General features: G+C 50.9%; 2 protein-coding genes and 1 non-coding gene across 4 annotated transcripts in view; 1 reads left to right on the plus strand and 2 right to left on the minus strand.

Annotated features, from left to right (window-relative positions):
• APMAP (adipocyte plasma membrane associated protein) overlaps positions 1–13,345 on the plus strand; it is a 29,910-nt gene extending 16,565 nt beyond the window's left edge. The window contains exons 4-9 of one of the 2 annotated variants that reach the window (XM_055265640.2): positions 2,884–2,976; positions 4,756–4,872; positions 5,968–6,142; positions 6,678–6,812; positions 7,257–7,449; positions 12,271–13,345. In XM_055265640.2, the coding sequence (XP_055121615.2) occupies positions 2,884–2,976; positions 4,756–4,872; positions 5,968–6,142; positions 6,678–6,812; positions 7,257–7,449; positions 12,271–12,480 (923 nt within the window). In that variant the 3' untranslated portion in view covers positions 12,481–13,345. The remainder of the gene's footprint in view (positions 1–2,883; positions 2,977–4,755; positions 4,873–5,967; positions 6,143–6,677; positions 6,813–7,256; positions 7,450–12,270) is intronic. The other variant, XM_063633437.1, reaches the window with a different exon arrangement.
• LOC129474983 (U6 spliceosomal RNA) lies at positions 2,346–2,452 on the minus strand. Its single transcript, XR_008654722.1, has one exon. It is a non-coding gene; the product is annotated as a U6 spliceosomal RNA (small nuclear RNA).
• A 2,370-nt stretch (positions 13,346–15,715) lies between the features above and the next one.
• On the minus strand, positions 15,716–26,686 carry CST7 (cystatin F). The gene is made up of 4 exons (XM_055265571.2): positions 26,210–26,686; positions 18,263–18,435; positions 16,665–16,781; positions 15,716–16,076 (listed from the first exon to the last, which is right to left on the minus strand). The coding sequence occupies exons 1-4, from the start codon at positions 26,343–26,345 to the stop codon at positions 15,999–16,001; spliced, it is 504 nt and encodes a 167-aa protein (XP_055121546.1). The 5' UTR covers positions 26,346–26,686; the 3' UTR covers positions 15,716–15,998.
• Between the last annotated feature and the right edge of the window lie 994 nt (positions 26,687–27,680).

Here is a 27,680-nt window from a genome sequence, read left to right on the forward strand (position 1 = left end):
TCATTTTCTTATTGTTGAGTTTTAAGAGTTGTTTGTGTATTTTGGATAATAGTTCTTTATCAGACATGTCATTTGCAAATATTTTCTCCCAGTCTGGCGTCTCATTCTTTTGACAGTATCTTCTGTAGAGCAAGAGTTTTTCATTTTAATGAAGTTTCACTTATTATTTCTTCATGTATCTCACCTTGGTGTAATATCTAAAAATTCATCATCATACCCAAGGTCACCTAGATTTTCTCCTATGTTGTCTTCTAGGAATTTGTTTTGTATTTTACATTTAGGTCTGTGATCCATTTTGAATTCCATTTTTGTGAAGGGTATAAGGTCTGTGTCTAGATTTATTTGTTTGCATGTAGATGCAAACAAATTTGTTTCAGCACCATTTGTGGAAAACACTGTCTTTTCTCCATTATGTATAGCCTTTAGTCCTTTGTCAAAAGATCAGTTGATTGTATTTATGTGGGTCTGTCTCTGGGCTGAAAATTTTATCTGTTCCATTGATTTATTTTTCTATTCTTTTGCCAATACCACATTGTCTTGATTACTGTAGCTTTTTTTTTTTTTTTGAGACAGAGTCTCGCTCTGTCGCCCAGGCTGGTGTGCAGTGGCACAATCTCGGCTCACTGCAAGCTCCGCCTCCCAGGTTCATGCCATTCTCCTGCCTCAGCCTCTCCGAGTAGCTGGGACTACAGGCGCCCGCCACCACGCCTGGCTAATTTTTTGTATTTTTAGTAGAGACGGGGTTTCACCGTGGTCTCGATCTCCTGACCTCGTGATCCGCCCACCTCGGCCTCCCAAAGTGCTGGGATTACAAGTGTGAGCCACCGCGCCCGGCCTACTGTAGCTTTATAGAGAATCTTGAAGTTGAGTAGTTTCAGTCCTCTGACTTTATTCTTTTCCTTCATTATTGTGTTGGATATTTTGAGTCTTTGCCCTCTCCATATGAACTTTAGGATTAATTTGTCTGTATCTACAAAATAACTTGCTAGGATTTTGATTGGGATTGCATTGAATCTATAGATTAAGGTTGGGAAAAACTGACATCTTGACAATATTGAGTCTTCCTATCCATGAACGTGGAATATCTCTCCATTTATTTAGTTCTTTGATTTCTTTCATCAGAATTTTGTAGTTTTCCTCATATAGACCTTGTGCATATTATATTATATTTATACCTAAGTATGCCAGTCTTTTGGATGCTAATGTACATGGTGTTGTGTTTTCAATTCCAAATTCCATTTGTTCATTGTTAGTATAAAGGAAGGTGAGTCATTATCTTGCAGTATCCTGCAACCTTGCTATAATTGCTTAGTTCCAGGAGGGTTTTTTGTTGTTGTTGATTCTTTCAGATTTTCTACCTAGACAATTATATCACTTGCAAACAAAGAGAGTTTTATTTCTTTCTTCTCAATCTGTACACCTTTTGTTTCCTTTTCATGTCTTATTGCATTAGCTAGGTCTTCCAGTATGATATTGAAAAGGAGTGGTGATAGGGGTATCTTTGCCTTGTTCTTGATCTTAGCAGGAAAGCTTCTAGTTTGTCATCCATAAGTATGATGTTATATGTAGATTTTTTATAGATGTTCTTGATCAAGTTAAGAAAGTTTCCCTCTACTCCCAGCTTGCTGAGAGTTTTTAATCATGAATAGGTGTTGGATGTTACTAGGTGTTTTTTTCTGTATCTGTTGATATGATCATGTGATTATTCTTGTTTAGATTGTTGAAGTCTCTAACTGTGATAGTGGATTCTGTTTTTCCTTGCAGTTTCATCAGTTTTTGTCTCACATATTGGTGCTGTATTGTGAAGCATATACACATTAAAGGTTCTTATGTCTTTTTGAGGAATTGACCCTTTTGTCATTGTGTGATGCTCCTCTTTATCCCTGATAACTTTCCTTGGTCTGAAGTCTTCTCTGTCTGAATTTAATACAGCTACTCTGGCTTGCTTTTGGTTAGTGTTAACATGACGTGCTTTCTTCATCCCTTCACTTTTAATCTATATATGTCTTTATATTTAAAGTGGGTTTCTTGTATACAACATAGAGTTGGGTTTTGTTTTTTGAATAATTCTAGCAATGTCTCTCTTTCAGTTGGTATATTTAGACCATTTATGTTTAAAGTGATTATTGATATATTGGATTAATATCTACCGTATTTGTTACTGTTTTCTATTCTTTGCCCTTATTCTTTGTTTCTATTTTTGCATTCTACTCTTTTTGTTTTTTGTAGTTTTAAACTGAGTATTTTATATGATTCCATTTTCTCTCCTTTCTTAGCATATCAGTTATACTTCTTTTTTTACTTTTTGTAGTGGTGGTTACCCTTGAGTTTGCAATATACATTTGAAAACTAAGGAATGTTTCATGAATTTGTGTATCATCATTGCTCAAGGGGCATGCTAGTCTTCTCTGTATCGTTCTAATTTTAGTATATGTGCTGCTGAAGTAAGCGCTTAATGTGCTGTAATTTTCTCTTGAAGGATTTCTGGCAGTTCTCCTTTAGTTGGATATAATCAATATCAGCAGCAGACATTGATGTGAGGTGAATATGAACTCATGCCCCTAAGTGCTGAGTGTCAGCTTGAGTGCTTCAGGACTGGAGAAAATCCTCACAGTTCTCATCACTGACTGGTATCTGCTGCACCCTTGCTCTTGAGTCAGGTTCACGCCCACAGGCTGCTTCCCTAGGCCCCCGCAGTTTTATCGCTTTAAGTTTTAAGGATTTTTTATATTCCCAGAAATTGCTTCTCTTTCATCTTGAGAATTGGCATTTCCTCTAGAGGGGCAGGGGGAACACACAAACAAGTCCTCTTGCAGGAGAATGTGGCTTAGTCACATTTCTTAGGCTAACATTGCTCTTCCTCCTTTTTCTGTTTTTAAATAGATGTGATGTTTACTGGGACAGCAGATGGCCAGGTCGTAAAACTTGAAAATGGTGAAATAGAGACCATTGCCCGGTTTGGTTCGGGCCCTTGCAGTAAGTTGGTGATAATCCCTCGACGTGTCTCTTCCAGTCTTTCAGAAAAATGTCGGATGGCTGTGTGGAACTGCTTTTCCCTAGAATGCCTGTGGGAGAAAAAGAACCTCCGACCATCTAGTAGATGGAACATGATGTCACCACAAGCTCTTCATTTGCCTGGTGGTCCTTGGGCCTCACGGTGCCTGATGGTCACCTGCAGTTCCCATTTTGCAGCTGGGCAGTGGCCATGGCCCCTGCTTGGTACTGCGTGGGCCTCCCCCCTCACCATTTTACTGGGGTCCCTGTTTACCTTTGTGGTACGTCAGAGGCTGATAGGTGTTATCACAGTGCTGCTGTAGAAAAGCAGGTGGCCTTGTCATTACTCGGATGTGTAAGTGTTATTCTGCTTTGGTCTCAGGAATTTCAGCCCTGTAAGTGAGAATATCCTTAAGTCATTCAAATTTTGGAAAACTAGAGTAGAAGACTCACTGTTTAAAACTGATAGTCTATAGACTTAATAGTTACTATTTTTTAATAGCTGGAATGTTTTTATTAAAGTGATGCATTTTAATAAACACAAACAACACAAAAGTACAAAGGAGAAAATAAAAATCACCTGAGTCTTTTCAGATGTAATTGTTTTGAACATTTTAGTGGCTGACTTTTCAGAAATCCTTTTGTTCATGGGCATCCACACCCACATGTATGATGGAATTATACTCTACATCAGTTCTTTAATCTGCCTTTTTCCGTGCCATTTTGGCAGTAAGCACCCTGCAGTGAGCATCCCACAGTGAACACCCTGCAATAAGCATTTGCAGTGAGCACCCATGCTGAGCACCTACAATAGCACCTGGAGTGAGCACCCATGGTGAGCACCCTACAGTAAGCAGCTGCAGTGAGCACCCCACAGTGAGCACCTATGGTGAACACCTGCAGTGGTACTCGCAATGAGCACCCCACAGTTAATGCCCTGCAAAAGCACCTGTAGTGAGCACCCTGCAGTAAGCACCTGTAGTGAGCACCCCACAGTGAACACCCTGCAATAAGCACCTGCAGTGAGTACCTCACGTGAATATCCTGCAGTAAGCACCTTCAGTGAGCACCCCAGTGAACACCTTGCAATAAGCACCTGCAGTGAGCACCCCACAGTGAACACCCTGCAATAACACCCTGCAATAAGCACCTGCAGTGAGCACTCCACTTGAACACCCTGCAGTAAGCACCTGCAGTGAGTACCTCACAGTGAACACCCTGCAGTAAGCACCTGCAGTGAGCACCCCACAGTGAACACCTTGCAATAAGCACCTGCAGTGAGTACCCCACAGTGAACACCCTGCAATAACCACTGCAGTGAGCACCCCACAGTGAACACCCTGCAATAAGCACCTGCAGTGAGCACTCCACGCGAACACCCTGCAGTAAGCACCCGTAGCGAGCACCCCACAGTGAAAACCCTGCAGTAAGCACCTGCAGTGAGCACTCTGCAATAAGCACCTGCAGTGAGTACCCCACAGTGAACACCCTGCAGTAAGCACCCCGCAATAAGCACCTGCAGTGAGCACTCCACATGAACACCCTGCAGTAAGCACCTGCAGTGAGCACCCCACAATGAACACCTTGCAATAAGCACCTGCAGTGAGCACCTACAGGGCAGTTGTAGCTCTAATGCCATGGTCTTGTCTTGTTCTGTACAGCATGATGTATGGGAAGGGATGGATGAGATGCTTGGATACTGAGGACAGCACAGGTAGAATTTGGGACCAGCTACCAATCCCCATCTGTTTGTTTTTCTAGAAACCCGAGATGATGAGCCTGTGTGTGGGAGACCCCTGGGTGTCCGTGCAGGGCCCAATGGGACTCTCTTTGTGGCTGATGCATACAAGGGACTATTTGAAGTAAATCCCTGGAAACGTATGTGACAATATCTTGTTTTCTTCTATGAAGATTTTAGATCTTTTAAACAATGTATGTATGTGTAGACTTAATAAGATTTGTTAACAACAGTCTACTAAAGACTCTGATATTTCTTATTCACTGAACAGTACTGAAAACATTGCCTGCAAAAGTCAGCTAGTTTTAAACACCAGAAAACTCCCTACCCATGATTCCATTTGGCCCTTACCCTAATTTCCTCCTAGTATTTATATTTTAGCCACAGGGTCTCAAAAGGACTTACTTTGAGGAAGTTAGACCTCTTTCTGTCTTTATTTTTCTGTGTGTCTCTCTGCATCTTGTCTATTTGTTTTCTCTCTTTTTCTTCTCTGTGGCCCTCCCCTTTGTCTCTTCCTTTCTATTTTCTCCTGTAGTTCCTCCTCTTCTCTCCCCTGACTGCTCATGAGTCCCCTTGACCAGGCTGTAATACGTGCTGTGTGTCTCAGTGGAGGTTCCTGCTGGGGAGGAGTCCGTTGTCTTATGCAGTGCATGGGGGCCCGAACATAGGCCTTGCAGCCCAGCTGCTTGGGGGCGTTCCACTCTGCTGGCCACCAGCTGCGACTGCAGGTCCCTGGGTTGCTCTGTGCCCAGCTTCCTCATCAAATCGGGGTCATAGTAGCCCTGCCCGTGGGATTGTTGTGAAGGTTTAAAGGTGATCACACCTCGAGAGTGCTTAGCACTCAATCCATGTTCTTTCTCTTACTTTTCAAAACTTACTACTGCTTTTTTTTTCCAAAAGCAGTTGAGTAGAATGTCATATTTCTCTCAAATAGAACTAACAAATAGAACTAAAGCCTGCCTAACACTTGCAATAGATGTTATCAAGTCAGTTGGCCTTATAAAAGAAAGAATTCCTCATCCTTGTAGAAAAGGTTCTGCCTTTAATGAAGTTAGTCTAAAAAAAATCATTTAACACCTAATATCGTTTTTACTATAAAAAGGAATAAATCTTCTGGCAAATAACATGGAGAAGTTTCAGTTTTTCTTTTTAAATCAGTTAGGCTGGTTAATATTTTGAAATTATTGAGAAGTTCCTAGTTCAAGTCAATCTTTTTCTCTCCTTTTAAACTTCAGGTGAAGTGAAACTGCTGCTGTCCTCTGAGACACCCATTGAGGGGAAGAAAATGTCCTTTGTGAATGATCTTACGGTCACTCAGGATGGGAGGAAGATTTATTTCACCGATTCTAGCAGCAAATGGCAAAGACGAGACTACCTGCTTCTGGTGATGGAGGGCACAGATGACGGGCGGTGAGGCCTTGCTCCAGGTCTCCCATTTGTTGAGTTCACCAGCCAGGCCAGCTGCTTCAGCAGAGCCTGTTACTTCTAGGGACCAAGGGAGTATTTCCAGCATCATATTTCCGCTTCTAGGACAGGACCTTAGTGGCTTCTGGAGGCAGGTAAAGGATGTCACAAAATGGAACAAGATGCTTTCGTTTTCTCTGAGGAAATAAAACAGGCCAGTCCGTCTGAGGGTGCAAGTCTAGGCAGTCGGGAGAGAACCCGGAGGCAGGCCTGGGCTTTGGGTTGCCTCTCTGAGGGGGACTCCTGTCTGGCTCCCAGGTGAGCAAGAGAATTGACCTTGGGGTTCTCTGGAGGGGACACTGGATCTGCTCTGGATGGGGAAGGGCCCCCAGGGGCCAGCCTCGAATCAAGTTTGAGCAGGGGACCCAGGGCCTGTTGCTCCGGGTGAGGTGGAGTCACCTTCGGCAGGCCCATACCCTGAAGGCCCAGAGTGGGAGCCAGGGATTCTCCCCCATAACCCTTTGCTTTTGGTGTTCCACAGCCTGCTGGAGTACGATACTGTGACCAGGGAAGTGAAAGTTTTATTGGACCAGCTGCGGTTCCCGAATGGAGTCCAGCTGTCTCCTGCAGAAGACTTTGTCCTGGTGGCAGAAACAACGATGGCCAGGATACGAAGGTGTGTTTGGGATTAGCTGAGCCGTCAGTTGCTGGCCAGAGCGCATCATGGCCGGGGTGGGGTGGGCATGGAAATGGGATCGACGGAAATCAGAGGCAGCAGCGCACCTTCTACACGGCATGTTAAAGAAAATTCAAAGGTGTGCTTTCTTTCTCCCATTGCGAGTCGCAGTCTGGGAGAGTGTCTTAAGGCCGACTGGTGCAGTCCGGGCCCCATTCCCCTGCTGGCAGGGCCTTGGTCCTCCCCCGACCTGCTTCCCCTGTGTTCATGCTGGGCCCTGTGCACAAAGGTTTCTTCTCAGCAGCTGTGCCTTTGTTCATGATGGACATAGTTAGAGCACTTCCCATATATATGTTTGGACCAAGACCAGTTTGGTGCTTGGCTTAAATTTTTTTCTTAAATTGAGGGGCTATGGTTCACTGTCTGCTTGGGTGAATTTTTCAGAGTCTACGTTTCTGGCCTAATGAAGGGCGGGGCTGATCTGTTTGTGGAGAACATGCCTGGATTTCCAGACAACATCCGGCCCAGCAGCTCTGGGGGGTACTGGGTCGGCATGTCGACCATCCGCCCTAACCCTGGGTTTTCCATGCTGGATTTCTTATCTGAGAGACCCTGGATTAAAAGGATGATTTTTAAGGTAACTATAAAAACTGTTACTCCAAGAAAGAAAATGGAAATGAATTGAATCATATTTTTTAACCTTATGGCTTAAAAATCTAGTTCTGCTTGTAGTATTTGGCTCTGAATGACACTTAGAAACACATTTCATTCTTCATCTGAAATGCAGATTTAAACATTTGGACCCTTTGGTTCTTATGGTTTCCCCTTTTCTGGGTGTTTTTATTGTCACCCTCACCATTGCGGCTTTGGGCATCTGCCTGCCTGTCGGTCTCTGGTTCCCTGTTTCTGGGTGTTTTGATTGCCACCCTCACTATCGTGGCTCTGGGCATCCGCGTGCCTGTCAGTCTCGCTCCTCCATCTGCCATGGCTGTGCCAGACCTTCTCTGCTCTCCACCCTCCTCTCTGCCTCCTCAGGGAAAGAGTCGGCAGATGCCCCTTCCTCCCCTCCCTGCAGGTGTGGCCACCCCTGTAACCCAGTCACCACAGCTGCCGTCCCGCCTGCTCCCTGCTGCCTTCTTGCAGCCTCACTGCCAGGCACCCTTCTCTATGGAGTTCTGCCCTTTGACCTCTTACCACACCAAAATCTTTCCCTTTTAAAAAAAAGTCACCCACCCCCACCAATGGCCAGCCATAGCCCACTTCAACACAACAGCCCCTTCAACACAGCCTTTAAATCTTGCCATTTTCCCAGTGGCTTCCATGAAGTACCCCACATCATAACTCAGCACGTTTACACTGTGGAGGGGTCACTTGCTGACGTGGGCACTTGTGTAATACAGAGATCTGCTTTTCCAGCAAGCTCCATGTCACAGGCTGAATAGGTATTTGAAATTGATACTGAGTATTTGAACAGATATGGAAATACTAGCTTATGGTCCTGAGGCTGACAGGCAGCAGTTGCTGAGTCCTGCTGCTGGGCTGTGTGTCTGGACCCCTCCTGGGGGCTGCGTGCACATTCTCAGTTAGACTGGCTCACGGCTTCAGTGATGTGAGTTCTGTGGGTCGCCGTGTGGGAAGTCCTAATCTGCTGAGAAATCTGTGCTTCTCTTTGCCTTATTGGCTTCAGAGACAGCATCTGTTCCTGCTGGGACCTAGGGGGAGGCAGAATGGCAGGTGGGCTGGAACAGGGGTTTTGGAGGCTGCCAGACCAGCTGTGGGACCGTGGGCCGGGGACTTGGACTCTGCCTCAGGTGCTGTGTCTGTAAAGTAGAAAGAATAATAGTGCCTCATCAGGTGCTGGGAACATTTAGTGAGAATCTGCACATAGTGCCCCTAGTGTAAGGTAGTATGAGTGGTGGTTGTTTGTGTCTCTTTCTCTGAATAGAATATGCATACCATCAGAGCAGGTGTTTTTCTGTGTAGTTCATTTGTCATCCTACACACTTGAAACAGTGCCTGGCACATGTAGGCACGAGGACATACCGTTGATTGAGGGCACAGTTAGGGAGGGGGCTGCAAGCATGAGGGAACACAGAGTCTTCCTGCAGCTGGGTGAGGAGGGGTGACGGGGAGGACCACGGCCCCATGGACTTGGAAAGAAGGTTCAGTTGTATTCAAAATATAATCCAAGTCATTGAAGATTTTCTTGTTTTTTGTTTTTGAGACAGTCTTGCTCTGTCACCCAGGCTGGAGTGCAGTGGCACGATCTCGGCTTACTGCAACCTCTGCCTCCTGGGCTCAAGCGATTCTCCTGCCTCAGCCTCCTGAGTAGCTGGGACTACAGGCACCCACCACCACGCTCGGCTAATTTTTTGTATTTTTAGTAGAGACGAGTGTTCACCATGTTGGCCAGGCTGGTCTCAAACGCCTGATCTCAAGTAATCCACCTGCCTCGAGTGCTGGGATTACAAGCATGAGCCACCATGCCCGGCCTGATTTTTTTTTTTTTAATTTCGAGGCAGTATCAAAGCTGTGGAAAGAGGGAGGGTACAAGGAATTTTTTTCCCAGCACTGTTTTCGAGTTAGCTGCTGGTCTAATGCCCTGTCACTCACTGCAGATGCCCGAGCATGTGTTTGGCATGTTCTCCTTCATCACCACCAATTGAAACCAAGAGATGCCCACAGCTCCCCTCTGACTGTCCGGTCTGCAGGCCCCATTCAGTTTGCCAGTTGTCCCGGTGTTGTCCTTTATAACAAACGATTCAACCCAGGATCAGGAGTGGTGTTTAGTTGTCAGCTCTGTTTAATCTCCTTCAGTCTGGGGGATATTCAGCTCCTGTCTTTTTTTGAATTTTTCGCCTTGATCCTTTGAAAGTGTACAGGTCAGCTGTGTCCCAGAATGTCCCTCCAGTAGGGTTTGTTGTTCATGTTTAGATTCTGGTCTCGCATCGTTGGCAGCAGTGACGCAGCAGTGAAGCTGTGCTCATCTTGGCGAGGCTGTCATGAGGGCGTGATACCAGTTTGCTCTGTTGGGGGGGTGGCAACTCCAGCCACCTGATTCAGGCAGGGAATGCTAGGTGTCTCCACCTGGACATGGTTCTTTCATGTCTAATTACTGAGTTGCTCGCAGAGAGGTGGTTTCTGTAAGTAATCACCAGTGCCATCTTATGGTTTCCCATGTTCTTAATGGTGATTATGTTACAGTCGTCATTGATTTTGATGCTCAAATTACCCATCTGTGGCCAGGAGGAGCCCCTTCAGTGTGGCTTCTGGGCCTTTGGGCATGTCCTGTTGTATTGGGCTAGCTCCTCACTTTCCAGCATATCAGTCGTTTCAGTTTCCTCTCGTATTGTCCCTGCTCCAGCTCTGCAATCGGCCATTTCTTCCAGGAGCCCTGGTTCCCTGTGGAGGAGATCTGGGTGCTGAGTGTACTCACTGCCTTGGGTGTTGCTGCTCCCAGGTCCCCAAGGGACAACGCTGGGAATATAGGCACATGATGCATACTCACATATACCTGCATGCATAGACATCACACACACGCCACTCACGCTTATGCCTGCATCTGTCATCTGTAAATTGAAAACCATGACAACACCACAGGACTGATCCAAGTTTTCTCCCCTTTTTTCTCCCCCTATTTGTACCTCTCTAACAGTGAGAAACCTGGATCCCATTGTCCTCCCTAGGTTTACCTGTTCAACCATTTTCTGTGCATGTGACCAATCTGTGGCTGCTGTGCCCTGTCACATGGCCCCAACCAGGGGTGTAGCACCCCATGCTGGGCTGTCCCCTTTCTCCCTGACCGTGTGCTGGAGGCTGCCTTTTGCATCAAGGGCTGTGATCCCTGCACCGTGCTGTCCCTGGGTGTACACCTCCTCAGCTTCATGGGCTCTCACAGCCTGATCTGGGCCTCACTGTGGGGACACCTCCTCACCCACTGTGGGCCCTGAGCCCATGCCAGGCCACCCCCCTGCAGGGACACTTCCTCACCCAAGTGGAGTGGGCTGGTCTGGGTCACCATGGTCTGCCATCCCCTGCACACATGTACCCTGCTCAGCCCCATGCTCCTGATGGAGTTGTTTAGGAGGGGAGTGATTTAGTACAAAGAATGTTTTTAAAGAGAACTGCAGCTACTGCAAGGAGAACAGCTTGCAGCAGGGCTCAGCTGGCTGTGGGAGCCTGTGTGGAAGCTGTCTCAGTGACTGGGGAGAGGCGGCAGGGCAGGGCCCAGGCCAGGGACACACACAACAGATGGCAAGATTGGCAGCTGGGCTTGTAGGGCACAGAGAGACCGGGATCAAGGGAGGGCTGGGGTCCTGGCCTTGTGTCCAGACTGGGGAGGCTGTTGAATTTGAAGTGCTGTTAGAAAGTCCAGGCAGACCTGGGTCCGAGACAGTGAGAGACTTAGCACTGGTGTTGGAAATGGAGATGGCGATTTGAGAGCTTTCTGGGAAAGTGACTAGTTGTAATAGTGAGAGAGGATGAGATCTCTTAGGGAGAAGAGAGAAGAGAGGAGAGTGGGAAGGATCCACGGCCGAACAGCAGGAGGTGGCATTTCGTGGGTAGTGGGAAACCTTGGCAATTTTTTGAGCTGTAATGCAGTTGATCTATCGCTGTTGAACCTAGAGTCTAGTCAGCTTGTCTGTCTGCTTCAGCATTTCCAGTGACTGGGAGACATTATTCGTTGGACACTTGTTTGGGTATTTTCCCTTGTATTAAAAGCTAGAAATCTGTCTGTTAATTTCCATTCCTTGGTCTTAGGCAGTGGAGTGCCTTGTCATAATTTCCGACCAGGTGTCCTTCTGCTCTGCCAGAAATCACGCCTCTTGCCATCTGTTCTCTGCTTAAAACTCTTCAACAGTCCCGTGTGACCACAGAGTCCAGGGCTCTTTTGCCTCCATCCCTGGAGGCGTCCCTCAGGATCTGCACGCCATGCTTTGAGGAAAGCAGTGGAATTTTGCTTTCTGTTTTGGAAGCCATGTTGTGTGGTCTGTGGACCTGCTCGCTTTTTTTGAACGTGAGCTGCTCTCAAATCTCCATCATTTGCACCTTGCCTATTTGAAATGTTTTAAATCTAAACAGAAGACTTGTGTATTCCAGGGAAGCTGTGCCGGTTGTGATCTGGTGAGTGGAGGTCATTCTGAGCCTTGGCTCCAGTGCTGTGACCGCCTCGGATGTGATGTGTCTCTCTGGGTTCAGCCGGGACGTTGCTGTCCTTGTGCTGGGGAGCCTCTTTGGCCTGATCTTCACAGGGACAGGGTTGGGGTGGGGCCTGCTTTGGGGCCCCTGGGCTGGGAGTGGGAGCTGGGTTAGCTGTCCTGTGGGGCACTGTCCTGTGGGGCTGCCCTGTCATAGGAAGGAGTCAGACTGTTCCTGGATGGTGGGGGTGGCGCGATTGATCTGCGCACAGCATTCTTGGCCAGCTGGTGAACTCTCCCTGCACTGTGCTTCCCTCTAGCTCTTTAGTCAAGAGACGGTGATGAAGTTTGTGCCGCGGTACAGCCTCGTCCTAGAACTCAGCGACAGCGGTGCCTTCCGGAGAAGCTTGCATGATCCCGACGGGCTGGTGGCCACCTACATCAGCGAGGTGCACGAGCACGATGGGCACCTGTACCTGGGCTCTTTCAGGTCACCCTTCCTCTGCAGACTCAGCCTCCAGGCTGTTTAGCCCTCCCGGATAGCTGCTCCTGCCACGCAGGCCAGGAGTCTTCACACTCAGGCACCAGGCCTGGTCCAGGAGGAGCTGTGGACACAGTCGTGGTTCAAGTGTCCACATGCACCTGTCAGTCCCTGAGGGGTGGTGGGCATGGCTGCTTCATCCCTCGAGGATGCCCGGGCCCCACCTGGGCTCATCTTTTTGTTTAGAGGGAAGCATAACATATCTGCCATGAGGAACATAAATTCATGTAAAGCCATTTTCTCTTAAAAAAAACAAAACAAAGCTTTCTAAGTACAATCATTCTCTAGGACTTGGGAAGCTCCTTGCACTTGGAACAGGGCTCAGGCGGGTGCAGCAGTAGCGCACTACCCAGAGAGCTTGCTGCTGCGGCCCTGTCCTGTGGCCTCAAAGTCCTTCTTTACTATTGTATAATGTGTGGTCATACCTTTGTTGGGGTGGGGATGGAAGAGCAGAGGGAGCATGGCCCGAGGGTGTTGAGGCCAGCGGTGAGAGCCGTGTAAGCCAAGACATGGAACTGTGTTCTCAAGGGTTGTGTGGGACGTGGGCTCTCCATAGTGTGTATGAAAAGCGTGTTGACTCCAGCAGCTCAGAGAGGACTTGGCTGGGTTCTTTCTGTGAATATCTCCGCACTGACCATGCTGGAATTGGATGATTCTGCAATTCGGTACCTACTGCAGGGGTCCGTTTAGTAACGTCTGTGACCTTCGTTCTTGACCTCTAGACCCCAAGATGTGAACAGTGCACGTGTTAATGTCATCTTTGCTCCTGTGTTATAAGCTCCAAGTTGCTGTATATTTTCACAAGTATGTCTACACACTGGTCATGATTTTGATAATAAATAATGATAAATCGATTTCTGCTGATTAACCTTTTTTGATGGTGTGGCCTGGGAGTTTCTTCTCTACTTTAATTAACAGTACTGAAATTTAATTCCATCAGGTGTTGATGTAAGGATTGTCTTTGGTGAGGATGATGTTTTAAGGCCAAGCAGTCCATCTGACTAGCTCAGGAGGGAAGCCGCGGGACCTCTCTCAGGCAGCTGTCTTCAGGCAGGGAGAAGGTGGCCTTAGGCCATCTGCTCTTGATGTTGACTCCCTCTGGCATAAGTTGGTATTACACTTCCCTCCTGTTTCCCAGCCTATGAAATGGGGCTGACATCTGTTCCTTTCTTTCCTGGGTATTTGTGAGAGTAACAAGAGATTGTGTCTCCAAAGATGTTTGTAATAACTTCACAGAGACAATATTTTAAATAGATATAAAAGAAAAAAATGAGATAAATATGTAATGATACAAAAATTCAGAGAACTGATAGCTGTGGTAACATCGGGACCATCTGTGTGCACTGGCTGGCCTTGGACTCCTGTGCCATCCTCTCCCCTGAGTGGTGGCCAGGCCCCGTGTTGGGGGAAGAGAGTCGGGAGTCCGATAGTTAATTCCTTCAGCGCTGGCCAGGCCTCATGTTAGGGGAAGAGAGTCGGGAGTCTGATGGTTAATTCCCCCAGCTCTGGCCAGGCCCTGTGTTGGAGGAAGAGAGTCGGGAGTCTGATGGTTAATTCCCCCAGCTCTGGCCAGGCCCCGTGTTGGGGGAAGAGAGTCGGGAGTCTGATGGTTAATTCCTTCAGCGCTGGCCAGGCCCCGTGTTGGGGGAAGAGAGTCAGGAGTGTCCCTGCTTCTCCAGGCTGGCTCCTGGAGGCAGCACCAGTAGGACAGAGGCAAAGATTGGCTTCTGTCTAATTGGTGTGACCCACATTGTGTCAGATAAACAACTCATTTTTGTGTGACTCTATAGGAAAGAAAATTAGTGCTCATTAGAAATACTTTTAGTAACAAATGGTGTGCCTTGTATGTCAATTATACAAAGAAAATAAGATAATACCTAATCATTCTGTCATACAAACTATTTAAATGTTCTGGGCTTATAGGTAGACTTCCCTTTTTAAATTGAGAACAGAGAGCTTTGCTTTCAGTGCTTAATTTTCACAAATATAAAGAAGGTGGCCAATTGTTTTTCACAGTTTTCAGCAATGAAGTCTTGATTTTGACTTAGCTGTTGATTTTCTGTCTCCAAGTATCATTTCCTGTGTCTTATCTGGTAATTTGACATGGTGAGGTGTGAAATAGAGTCTTCTTATTAGGTTTAAATATGTGATATGCTTTTGCTGTAAACATAAAAGGGATTCGTTCTAACGTGAATTACTAACATGCTCTTAATCAGGTGACTCATTGTGTGCCTCTGTTATCCCTTACAGAAACTCCATCAAGATTCAGCTGTTACGTTTCACAGGACAGAGATCTCAGTTTGAGATTTTTATCATCAGCTTACACTTGCAGAGTGGTCTGTAGTTCTGAAAGTTGTTCACATACGCTGACTCTTAATGATTCCAGAAGACATGGCCTCATTGCACCAATGGGAACTGAGGCTCCAAGGGGTTAGGTTAGTGACTGCCAGAGTCACAGCTAGCACAGCTGAGCCAGCCTCCCGGGGATGTGACTGGAGAAAGCGCGGGTGAAGCTGGGAGCAAGGGCGACAGCGCCTGACTGGGCAGTGGCCCCTGCAGCCTATGGATCATGGCAGAGCACTGACTCGAACCTTGGCTGCACAGCAGAGTCCTCTGGGGGCGCCCAGGGCTCAAGGTAGCCCGGTCTGGCACTTCTTCCAGTCTTCTTCCAATCCTGGTGCCCTCCAGCCCTCGGTGGCCTCTCCCTCCTCCTCCACCCCCAACACAGTCATCTTCAGTGGGGCGTCCTCTCTGGAGGGCTCTGGGGAGCGGTCTGCTGCTCTGCCCCCACTCAGGCAGCAGGGAGTCCTGCTGGGACTCCTGCAGTCCCTGGGAGGCCTGAACCTCAGGGAGGCATAGCTGTGGCCCTGCTGCTCCTGGTGTGGACAGCTCACCTGTTCTGGGGCTTTGGGCTTCGGGGGGTTATAGCTAGCAGCTCAGGCTGGCCAGGCCCCCAGAGGAAGTAACTTCAGCTTGTGAGACCCCTTGGTAAGGGGGATCCCTGGTAAGGCTTGCCTCACCTCCTGACTCTCCCCTAAAAAGGCCGGCATGGCTGCTGCTGGCTGTTCATCTTGATTCCCAGCTATGTTCATCACAACAGGCCAAGGCGCCCAGTGGCCAACAGGGTCCCCACCCACAGCTCTGCCGATTATTCAGACCCAGAGCTGTAGCCCTGCTCTCCTGGGGGCCTGTAGCCACAGGGGATCATCCCTCAGTTTCACAACTCCCTGCATTGACTCAGTCCCCTACACCCAGACCCGGAACCTAGGTGCGCAGCCTCAGAAACAGGAGTTAATTTTAGAAGCAAATGTGATCTATTTAATCTGTTAGGAGGTGCTACCATGCTGCCATTCCAGCTGTCCTGCGGTGACCCAGCGGCACTTCATCCGCTCACTCGTCAGAGGCCTGAGAGGGTCTGTGAGGCTGGGTCATGAGGCGGGTGGGAGGGGACAGGGAGTGTGCATCCTGGTGTTTGTCATGGCTGTGGTCTTGCTGAAGAGGCAGGGGTCAGTGACAACGGAGAACAGGCACCTCGAAGTGCTGGAGCCAGGGCACGACCCAGACTTCAGAGTAGCAGCTCAGAGTCTGAAACAGAGAAGGGCACACCTGAGAGCTCAGACTTTCCCTGCGGGGAGCCCTCTGCTCGTGGAGGGGTGTTCCTCACGGAGGAGCTTTTCTGCCCCTATTTTCCATTTTGAAAAATTTCAAACCTACAGAAAACTTGAAAGAATGATTTAAGAAGATATGTTTTTCACCTCTATAATTGCTGAATGTTGCTATGTTCCTGTTCTCTTGCTCTCTCTGCAGAGATATGCTATATATGATATATCATATGTATACATATGCTATATATGATATATGTATATAATTTCTGGATTGTTTGAAAGCTTTTCTTACTCTAACCCTCCCCACCCACACCCCAGGACGCTCTTCCAGAGCTGTGTCTCCGCCTCTGGGACTGGAGGATGTCGTCTGAGGAGCTCCTGGCACAGGCTCTACCTTCTGTTCTCCCGGGTCCTCGGTCGTGCGGGAGTCCGGGAGGCCTGGCTTCCTCAGGGGTGAGGTTTGGGGCGCTGCGTTAGAGACGTGGTGACAGGGTGTTTTTTCACAGCCCTGGGATGGAGTGGGCTGGGGAAGAGAGGGCGCATCTGAGAGAAAGGCCTGCTGCTTTACCCGCTTCAAGGTGTGGTTGGTTTGGAAGTCACAGTCGTCCAGACGCGGGTGCTGGTTTTTCTTGCAGGTAGTTCTGCCAATTTCCACCTCGAGCATGTATTTCAGGCCTTTCACTATCTGGAGGGAGCAAAGGGACTGGGTTACTGGGCACAGGGGAGGGAAGGCAGGCTCCTCCACTAGGAAGCGGGGCCTCAAGACAGTGGTGCAGGTGCCCACCGAGGAGAAGGGAAGTGGGCCAGCATCTTGGGGCAATGCTTCGGGCTTACAGCAGAGCCTGCAGACCCCTCCCACTCCCCTCCCTGCCCCATGCTGGGTTTGTGCCTCTTCCTGAGACAGATGTCTCCTTTCTGCCCAGAGTTCTGCACTCAGGAGGGACGTCACACTAGGTCTCCTGCATGCCCTGCTGAGCCCGCCCTGCAGCCCTCACTCCAGCCCCATGATGGCTGTTTCTTGTGGCCTCTGTGTCAGGCCTGGGGTCTGCGGGCTTCCCCTCTCCATTCCTGGGGTCGGGAGTTTTGAGTTTCTGGACAGCCCTTCTCCACTTGGATATGGCAGCCGCCTTGTTCATTCTCATTTGTGGTCTTAGAGGAGTTGAAGAAAAATTCCTCAGGTTTTAGTCTCAGCTCTAGGGGAATTACGTTGTCCCCAATATCGCCAAGCTAGAGGGACAACCTCCAAGTCCCCTCCCAGAGAACCCCGAGGACTCAGACCCAGGGCATCCTACTGGCCTCCCCAGAGAAGGAGGGAGGGCCTGCATCACCCAGGGAAGATCCACTGTCCCTGAGGCCAGGCTGCGGAGCGAGGACCCTGGCTACACACCACATTGCCTTCTGTAGCATGCTTCTCCTATGAAAACATGCTGCCCTTCACAAGTTTGCAATTGTCAAAAATAATTAGATTATAAAAATCGCCCCTCCCTGTGACCCAGCATAACCGTGAACACTGTGAAGACTGCCTTGGACAGGGCTGCTTCTGTCCCTTACAGGCACCAGCACACGGTGGTGGGTGTCATCCACAGCCTGCATCCCACATTAGCAAGTGGGTGTTCTCAGGACACAGACGAGGGTCCCCTAGGAGGAAGGGTGCTGAGCGGGCGCAGTAGGAATGAGTCAGGGAAAGGGCAGTGGCTTGGGCAGAGCTCTGGGACTCTGGGACGTGAGTGAGCACTCCAGGGGGAAAGTGGCAAGGACACCTCTGGGCTGCAGGGCACGTGAGGGGTGAGGCCGGGTGAGGACCCTGGTCCCAGCAGGGGCAGCTCCTTGGACAGCGGCTTTCTTCCCTGTCAGCCTTGGCGCCCGCCTCCAGGAGCCCCATTAGGGCCCTGGCGCCTCCTTACCCCATGCCTAGTAGGCTCTGGGCCAGGGGCCTGGTAACCGCCCGGGAGCCGCGTGCTTTGTGGAACCTTTGTGCTTGGCCCTGGGGGATGCTGGCCTAAGCTGCTGCTGTCCACTCCCACCCCATGTGCGTCTGCTTTCTGCTTAGAGCTCTGCACTCACGAGGGACTTCACGTTAGATCCGCCCTGCTCTCCTAGGTGTCGTGTTGCAGCAGCTCGGCTTCCCAGGGGTGTCCGTGACGTGACCAGAACCCAGACCGTTACCTGAACTAGGGCCCTTGTGACGCGGGACTCCTTGAACAAGAACATGTCGTTCGTGCAGTTGTTGAACTTTTCAACACTGTATCTGGCTGCTTGGAGGACTCCTGGGTCGTTGGTCTTTATTGTTTTAGGAAATCCTGGCTTCACACCTGAGTTAAGGTCCTGAGAACAAGTATCTGAAAGAGACAAAGAACCAGACAAGAACACTGATGTTAGCGGGGCCTTCAGTCCAGGTGTCACGCCTCATGCCTCCGTGATGCTCAATTCTCTGCTGGCGTGTGTCTCCTGGCCCCACCCACCCCTCACCTGCACCACCTCTCACCTGCCCCTGTCACCTGTCCCCGCTTACCTGCCCCCACCCTACCCACCCCTCACCTGGCCCCCCACCTGCCCCGTGTCACCTGCCCCCCTTCACCTGTCCCTCCTCATCTGCCCCCTCACCTGTCCACCCACCTGTCCTCCCTCACATGTTCTCTCTTACCTGCCCCCTCATCTGCCCCCCTCACTTGTCCTCTCTTACCTGTCCCCCCACCTGCCCCCCTCACCTGTCCCCCTCACCTGCACCTTCACCTGCTTCCTCACCTGCCCCCTCACCTGTCCCCCCCGACACCCCTGCAGTGCATTTATTTCTCCATTTTCAGAACTGAGGACCAGGTGCCAGGGGGTGCAATGAACCTGTCCCACACTTTCAGAACCCAGGGTTATTTCCAACGTAAGTGTTAAAAGCAGAACATGTCCCACAGGTGAGATCCTCAGTACGGGATGTAGCCTTAGGACGTAGGGAAAGCCAACCCCAGCCTGGCCCTCTGGGTGGTGGATGGAGGTAGTGCCTCCCACCGGAAGGAGATGGAGCCATCCTCGTCTCAAGGCCTTCTGCCCGCCTCGCTCTCAGTGTCAGGCCCAGCTGCCAGGAGGCCACCCCTCCTGGCAGCCTGCAGCATGTGGTACCCCTGCGCTGCTTCCTGACTTTCTGGGGACAGTCTTTTCACTCCTATGAGTGACAGTGCACTGTGTCCAAAAGCTTCATTGGGGTCGGGAGGCCTGCCCTTCCTGTACCAAGGAGGGCTATATTTGGATAAAAGATGGGGAAGCAGCATCGGGGGCCTCCCCCACAGTCATGTCCCCTAGTATCTGTGCCTGAGGCTGCAGGACACGCGTCTTTGTGCCTGCTATGGACTGGATGGAAAGCTGGGCCCCAGGGTGTTGGGGGCAGCGTGATTGGGGAATGGGAGGGGACAGGCTTCATAGCTGGGCACGGCAGGGAGGCCTTGCCAGGACGTCAGTGTCAACTCAGAGCGAGGGCCCCAGAGGAGGCCATTCCCACTGCTGCATGAGGTCTGCAAGAGGCCTTTCCTGGGTCCTGGATGTCTGTGGGTGCACACCAGACCCCACCAAGGGTAGACAGGATGATGAGGTTTCTGGTCACCACGTGGCACCCCGAGGCTGGGTGGTGCAGCGCCGGGAGTGGGCAGAGAAGGCATGGGACTGGAAGTTCTGTGGCCTTGGGATTGTTGCCCCATCTCGGTAAAGAGTCTCCATTGTAAAGGGAGGCCGTCTGGCAAATGGCTGTCCCGTGGTTGGTTCTGGGCCAGAAGGTGAGCTTCATGGCTGGGCTCTGGATGACTGTGCCTGCCTTGTGCTTTAGCAGCCCAGGGAGCCTGGCCTTCCATCCCAAAAAAGCAGTGCAGTGCCGGTGCCCCACCCCATAGAGAATGCTGGCCACGTGCTGGTCCTGTGTGCTGGTGGATAGCTGTGTCCTGCGCTGGCATGCCCTGGGACTGTCCTTCACAGTAATTAGTGTCACACACATCCCCCCTGAAACTGCTGCAGCCTTTGCTTAAGAAGACTTTAGGTGGCTTACGCCTGTAATCCCAGCACTTTGGGAGGCCGAGGCAGGCAGATCACGAGGTCAGGAGATCGAGACCATCCTGGCAAACACGGTGAAACCCCGTCTCTACTAAAAATACAAAAAACTAGCTGGACGTGGTGGTGGGCACCTGTAGTCCCAGCTACTTGGGAGGCTGAGGCAGGAGAATGGCGTGAACCCAGGAGGCAGAGCTTGCAGTGAGCCGAGATCGCGCCACTGCACTCCAGCCTAGGCGACAGAGCGAGACTCTGTCTCAAAAAAAAAAAAAAAAGAAGACTAAGACTTTAGGCCTCTGAAGATGGAACAGAAACCGCTCTGTTCCTGAACGCCAGGGGCTGAGCTTGGCCCTCTAGGGGAGGTCCTGGAAGCTGCATTTCCCCGGGCTCTCAGGTGACTCTGACACTGGTGCTGGCAGTGAGGGGTCCCTTGGGACCTGCAGTATTACCATCAGGAAGGAGGGGGCCCCAGTGCCAAAGGCAGCTCCTTCTGGTCCTTGTGCTTGTTGATGACAGGAAGTTGAATGTGGCTTTTAGTTACAACAAAAAACTCTTCTAGAAACAAGCTTGGTTTCTGCTCATCACTGTCATATGAACAGCAGAGAAAGAAAGAGACACGTGTGTGGAAGGGGTAGCGTGTGTTCAGTGTATTTTTGCTATCAGAGATTAGAGGTTTTTTTTTTTTTTTGCTTTCTTTCCTCACATTACATTAATATGGCTGTCCATTGTTTTCTTCGTAAAAACTACATTTTATGGCTTTTTCTGACTATAAACTTACCTATTTTTGGTAGGAAATTTGAAAAATACAGAGGAGCATAACAAAAAATAATTATTCTTAATATCTTAAAGCTAACCACTATTAACTTTTTTTAAATAAAATGTATTTAATTTTGCTTGAGATTAACAGAATTTTAAAAATGAAGTGAAACTCAGTTTACGCTGGACTTCAGATAAATTTCCCTTCCAAGCTCATGACGTTAGTTTCTAAAAGATTGTGGTAAAGTTACAAAAAAAGGTTATGAAAAATACTGAAATTGGTATATTTTTATTTAACTACATGTTTCCTAAAATGTAGGCTTCAAGTCAATAAACCTTTCACTGTCTTACAGTTGTCTAAACAGATATTAAAAGCTCAATTTTTAATCTAAAAATGTTTAAAAGTCAAACCTATTTTTAGGATGATTTGTTAAGAGAAATTAACAAGGAAATGTTGATCATTAAGAATTAACACCCCAAAGAGGCCAGTCATCTTCAGGGAAGAAAACAAGCGGCCCAGCAGGTGGTGAGCGAGTGCAGCTCTTTGAGAGCCTCCGCTGGAGTCAAAGAACCGTGAAGAGGACCCCCAGGGAGGGGGCTCTGGGTTTGCTCAGTGCAGCTGAAGGTGGGGAGCAGGAGAATGGGTGCTCTCCTCCTCTGCCTGCTCTGTCTGGAGGGCCCCGCGATGCTGTTTCTTCTCATGCATGCCCATTATGCAGGTGAGGAGACCAAGAGCTTGGAGTGCAGGGGGGCGCTAAACCCAGGTGTGACTAATTCGAAACACCACTCTCACTTTTTCCTCATTCAAGAAGGACTGTTTGGCAGGTGCTAAGGGAGATGCAGGGTGGACTCTGAGACAGGCCCCGCCCACCAACCTGAGGGTAAAATGGGTGAGCAGAGGGGCAGGGGACGGGGGAGCAGCTGGAAGGTGGCTGAACTGACCTAGGGGAGGAGGGAGCTACGTGCTGGGAAGAGTTGAGGAGACCCCGCTGGAGGCTGCTGCTGGGTGCAGAGGGTGATGGTGGTGATGGCCAGGATGACGTCAACAGAAAGAACCCACGGACCATCAGGCTTGCGAGAAGAAACAAAAGGCACATAAAATTCGTCTGTATAGAAACAATGCCTGGGGCATGCCAGGCCTGCTCGAGGGGAGTGGGGTACCTGCCATGTGCGAGGCTTGTGCCAGGAGCCTGCCGGGGCAGCCTGACCCCAGCCCAACACTGCTTCTAATGCGGGGTGGGAGGGGAGGTGGGCCGTGCCTGAGACAGGCAGGGAGCTTCCAGACATAGAAGCTGGAGGTGGGGCAGGGGCGGGCAGGGCCTGATGATACCAGGTGCTGAGCAGGCCACAGGACACATGGTCACAGGAAGGCGAATGAAACTGTCCCTGCAGGTTGACAAGAATTGCATGCCAGGTTCTGGACAGAAAGATATTTATAATTAAGCTTGAATCAGGCTGCTGTCTGGCCCAAGATGTTTTTCACATCCCAATTCCAGCAACCAGTTTGGAAACCCCCCATGGAGGAACGGGATCATCACGAAAATACAGCTTCTTCCTCTCTGTGTGCTGTGACATCACGCTGCCCCTTCCAGCTATCGATCTCCACACTTCGGCCACTCCAGAACCCTTAAAAACCCGGGCCCCAGCGTCCTCGGGGAGATGGATTTGAGTTTCCTCCATCTCCTTGTCCGGTGACCCTGCGATCACCCTGATTTTCTGCTGCAGCCCTGTGTTTCTGAGCATTGACTGGCTGTGTGCATGGGGCACAGACCTATCGGGTCGCCCGAGGACCAGCATTCACTGGGGTGCAGATGTGAAGCTGCCGGGCCAGGGGAGTTGCCAGGGCTTCTGCCCAAGGCAGCAGGGAGCTGCAGCTTCTGACAGCTGCTGGGCATGCCCTGGGCCGGGTACATTCCTGTCTTCAGAGCATTGGCCCAGTGGTAGAGCTGGCACTAAGCCGATCTGAGAAGAGAGAAAGCATGGGGAGGGATCGCTGTGGTGGCACCAGGCAGACCCTTCCCACCTGCCTTTAGTAGGAAAATGGGTGGGCATAGTAGGGGCTGGCATTGCCCACCACCTCCCTCTTTCAGGAGTGTTCTAGTTGTGGCCGGGAGGTTGGGAAGCCCCTGCTTGTGAAACCGTCCCTGAGATGGGGACCTGGGTGCTGAGAGCTGGACGCAGATGGTCCCTGCTGGTGTCCCTCCCTGTGTCACCTGAGGGGGTGCCCTTTCCATGGGCCAGTACTGAGCTGGGTGGGGAGACCCTTTGAGAGGGGCCCCATCGGACCCCATCACCCAGAGCATAAGGTCTGCGTGGCTGTGCCTGAGCACTGGGGTGTTGTGGGGGGTGCATGTCCAGCTTAGAGGTGCTGGTGTTCACTCCACCCACCTGGAGACGCTTCACCCCAAGCCCTCTCACGTGACACCATCAAAATTCAGAGAGCCTGGGTCCTTGGGGCCACACCTGCCCGCTGTGCTCTTGGGTCTCTGCCTGATGGCTAATGGCAGAGCCTATCTTTTGAGGGCACACACATGCCCCTGGCATAGACAGGACACTGAGCTCTCCCAGGATCAGTCCCGACCTTAACCCACTGAGACATACCCGGAGTTTGAATTCCAGCTCTGCTTCTCCCTGGCTGTATGATCTCAGGCAAGCTGCCTAACCTCTCTGAGCCTCCATGTCCTCACCTGTAAAATGAGGATGCTGACGACCGTGAGAATATATGAGGCAACATACACGAAGCACTTGTCAATAAATGATGTGCAATACTGTAATCATTATCAAATATATCAAAATGCACATGGCCACAGCAGGGGTCTCAGGGCAAATGAATGTCCCCATTGGGAAAAACAAATCTTGCCACGTAGAGGGTGGCTCAGTCTGTGGCAGCTCCCAGGGCTCCCCAGGAGGCAGGAGGTCCCCGGGCTGCAAGTGGTCTCTCTGCTACTGGGAAGTAAGCACTGACATCACCTTGCAGAGGGAAGCTGACCCCAGGGCCCCTGTCCAGGCAGATGGGCCGTTGCAGCTAGAGTGGAGGGGACAGAGGATGACATGGCACCTGGCAGAGCTTCCCAGAAGAGATGCCCATCAGATTGAGAAAGAAACAGCCCTTTTCAAAAGGGTAGTGGAAGCCAGTGTGGCAATTTCCTAGGTTCTGAAAGCCTCAGGGAGGGGAGGTGCCCTGAGGGGCTCAGTGCTGCGGTCTGTGCAGTTCAGTGTGTGGGTGTGGAGAGAGGCCAGATGCTCAGACGGCACCACCGTGTTGCTTTCCCCGCCCCCTAGCCCCCTCAGTCATGAGGAAGGCTCTGTAATTTATTCTCAGAGGAGGCAGTGGAGGGGCTGTAGGAGTCATGGGGTGGGGGCAGGACGCATGCTTCTGTCTGGGGCCCAGGTTCCCACCTCTTTTTTGCCACTAGACTGGGGGCCTCCCAGCACCCTCCCTGTACAGCCGAAGATTGAAGGCCCTTGCTGGAAGCACCAGAAATGATCACAGCACCTGTGCAGGGTGTTGGGGGCTGTCACCAGCACAGCGGCAGAAGGGCCTGCACTAGACAGAGCAGGGGGCTGAGGCCGGCGGAGAGCACCCCACGCCCCGTACGCCTCCATGCCTGTGCCTTCCCCGAGCCACCTCTGTTCAGCCTCCCCAGGGCCGGAGACGGGGTGCAGTTATTTTCCCATTTCATGGATGGTAGGACTGAGGCTGAGGGCCCGCTCTGTGTGTGTGAACGTGGGCTCTGGAGCTTCTGTCTGGGGTTTGGTGGCCGACAGCAGGTCTGCTGGGAATGGAAGGAAAGGCTTGGTGCAGCATTACACACCAGCGAGGAGCCGGGAACACCGCCCAGGAAAGTGACGTTGCCAGCTGCCCAGCACATCGGCTCCCACGTCACCCTGCTATAGTCCCTAGCCTGCTCCGTGAGATGAGCAGAGCTCTGAAACCCCTCAGCAGTCAGTAGGTTTCATTAGATCCCAGGACACGCTAGGACAGCCGGCTCCATGTCCTCTCCAGGAGAGCCTTTTCTGAGGTGTGAGAAGGAGCCACTTCTCCGGGGTGAACTTGCCTCTCTTCCCTGCTTCCCCCTCGGACTTTGGAGACAGGAAGGGGTAGGGCACAGGATGGCAGCAGGCAGGCGGCACTGCATCAGGACAGGGCCAGGAGGAGAGGCCCCTGTGAGGCTGGGAAGCAGGTGGAGGGCTTCACGCGTGAGCTAAGAAGAAGGCTCCCAAGCTGGGAGGCAGGGCCGGGTATGCTGTCTCCAGCCTTCTGCTTGCCATGGGTCAGCTCCATGTTCGCTGAGCACTACCCAGAGCTGGTGGCGGTGGCATGTTCCCATCAGTGAGAGCAGAAGCTGCCCCCGGCCCCTCCTCCAGCCTGCCCTGTCCCCTTGGCCGCTCAGTCGCAGCACCTGCCCTAGGCCAGGCCTGGGAGCGCGACACAGTGTCCGCCAGCATCACTGAGTCCTCAGTATCCTGACTCACCAGGAGGAGGTGAGAACCCTCTAAGGACTCCTTGGGTGCTCTGGAGCCGTCCTCTTGTAAATGGTCCTGCTGCACAGCCCCCGCCTGGGCCCCTTTGGCCAGGCTCCAGCCCCCTTCTGTCCCTGTCTGCTGGTGGAGGTCACCTCAGCCCTCTGGTGCCAGCTTCCTGGCTGGTTAAATGAGGTGGTGGCCTCCCAAGTCTCCATCAGTATCCTGGTCTGATTCCTGTGCCAGGGAGGGCATAGCCCAGTTCCCTTTGGGGGAGGGCAGGTTGTCCCTGGCTGTGTGACTTGGGCAAATCACCTAGCCTGGCTGTGCCTCAGTTTCCCAGTGCACAGGCAGTGGCTGTTTCCTCCCTGTCCCCCCTCCCCATGAGTGCTGACCCTCAGGGAGTGGATTTCAGGAAGGGTGAAAAAGTCTGATCGTTAGGGTCCCTGGGACCAAGTCACAGGACAACAGCCAGCAGGAAGGAAGGACAAGCCATCAGATAGAAGTGGCTAACCACAAGCATGTGGCTGCCCTGTCGCCTCCGTCCCACAGAGGGGCTGCAGGAGACCTGCCTTGCTTAGACCTTTCTCAGACCTCTGTGAAGAGCCAGAGAATAAAAGATGTTTCCCTTGCCCCTAGCCTTCTGGGGCAGCCCCCAAACCCTTCATCCCTGTAGCCTGCTACCCCCAAAGGTAGCTGCAGCCGGATGGAGCCCCTTGCCCCTCTCACCACTCCCAGCACCTCTCACCACCGCATGGTCCTGTGGGGGCTCCAAGCCAGGAAAGTGCCCTAGGGAAGACCCAAGGCACCAGAGGCCAATCTCAGGGAGAGACCCCGGGGCAGCAGCTAGGGGAGAACGCCACTTACCTGGGGAAGGGCCCCCAGTGGTGCTCAAGACCAGGCAGCAGAAGGCCAGCAGAGTTCCAGTCGCTCGCATGGCTGCCCGGGTGGGGACAGTGCGGGGCAGTGGGGGGTGGCCGTGCAGTGCCTTCTCAGGCAGCATGGGGCAGTTGGAGGCAGTGGTTGGTGCCGGTGCTCAGCCTTCTTGGGTAGATGGCGCAGGGCAGTTGGAGGCAGTGGTCAGTGCCTGTGCCAACCCTTCTCAGGCAGCATGGGGCAGTGCCGGGCAGTGGTTGGTGCCTGTGCTGAGCCTTCTCGGGCAGCACAGGGCAGTGGTCTGTCCCAGCCCAGGGGCAGGTGCCGGGGCCACAGCATGGAACCCCACCCTGCAAACCACTGTGGGATGGGGCAGGGGCGGGTCTAGGGGGCTGTCTGCATGGTGCTGGGGAGGGGAGTGTTTTGCTGCTGAATCATTTTGGCCAGAAGCTCTTCACCTTCAGATCTATCAGCCACAAAGCAACCACTTCCTTTATAAAAGTTTCCAAGCAGCCGTCATTTGCTGGGGGAGGAGGAAGAGACACGAGACCCATGAGCAAACCCTGGTGCAATGTTCTACCCCTGAGCCACACACGAAAGAGATGTTGCATGAAAAACATTAGCAGGAATTTTCAAAAGCAAAATCACTTAATTTTCTTTTTTCTTTTAATTAAGTTCTGGGGTACATGTGCAGGACATGCAGGTTTGTTACACAGGTATACATGTGTCATGGTGGTTTGCTGCACCCATTAACCCATCATCTACATTAGGTATTTCTCCAAATGCTATCCCTCCCCTGGCCCCCGATCCCCAGATAGTCCTTGGTGTGTGATGTTCCCCTTCCTGTGTCCATGCGTTCTCATTGTTCAACTCCCACCTGTGAATGAGAACGTGCAGTGTTTGGTTTTCTGTTCTTGTGTTAGTTTGCTGAGAATGATGGTTTCCAGCTTCATCCATGTCCCTGCGAAGGACATGAACTCATCTTTTTTATGGCTGCATAGTATTCCATGGTGTATATGTGCCACATTTTCTTTATCCAGCCTACCATTGATGGGCATTTGGGTTGGTTCCAAGTCTTTGCTATTGTGACTAGTGCTGCAATAAACATACGTGTGCATGTGTCTTTATAGTTAGAATGATTTATAATCTTTTGAGTATATACCCAGTAATGAAATTGCTGGGTCAAACGGTATTTCTGGTTCTAGATCTTTGAGGAATCGCCACACTGTCTTCCACAATGGTTGAACTAATTTACATTCCCACCAACAGTGTAAAAGTGTTCCTATTTCTCCACATCCTCTCCAGCATCTGTTGCTTCCTGACTTTTTAACGATCACCATTCTAAGTGGCATGAGATGGTATCTCATTGTGGTTTTGATTTGCATTTCTCTAATGACCAGTGATGATGAGTGTTTTTTCATATGTTTCTTGGCTGTATAAATGTCTTTTTTTGAGTGTCTAT

Source organism: Symphalangus syndactylus, chromosome 24 (genome assembly GCF_028878055.3).
Source record: "Symphalangus syndactylus isolate Jambi chromosome 24, NHGRI_mSymSyn1-v2.1_pri, whole genome shotgun sequence".
Classification (NCBI taxonomy): Eukaryota; Metazoa; Chordata; class Mammalia; order Primates; family Hylobatidae; genus Symphalangus; species Symphalangus syndactylus.

Excerpts from the sequence above, each read along its gene's own strand:
- CST7 (XM_055265571.2), bottom strand. The coding sequence starts at position 26,345 with ATGCTGCCTGAGAAGGCACTGCACGGCCACCCCCCACTGCCCCGCACT. Across the intron at positions 16,782-18,262 it reads TCACAAGGGCCCTAGTTCAG|ATAGTGAAAGGCCTGAAATA; the intron begins GTAACGGTCTGG and ends TGCTCCCTCCAG. Across the intron at positions 16,077-16,664 it reads CCAACCACACCTTGAAGCGG|ACTCTGAGCTGCTACTCTGA; the intron begins GTAAAGCAGCAG and ends TCTCTGTTTCAG.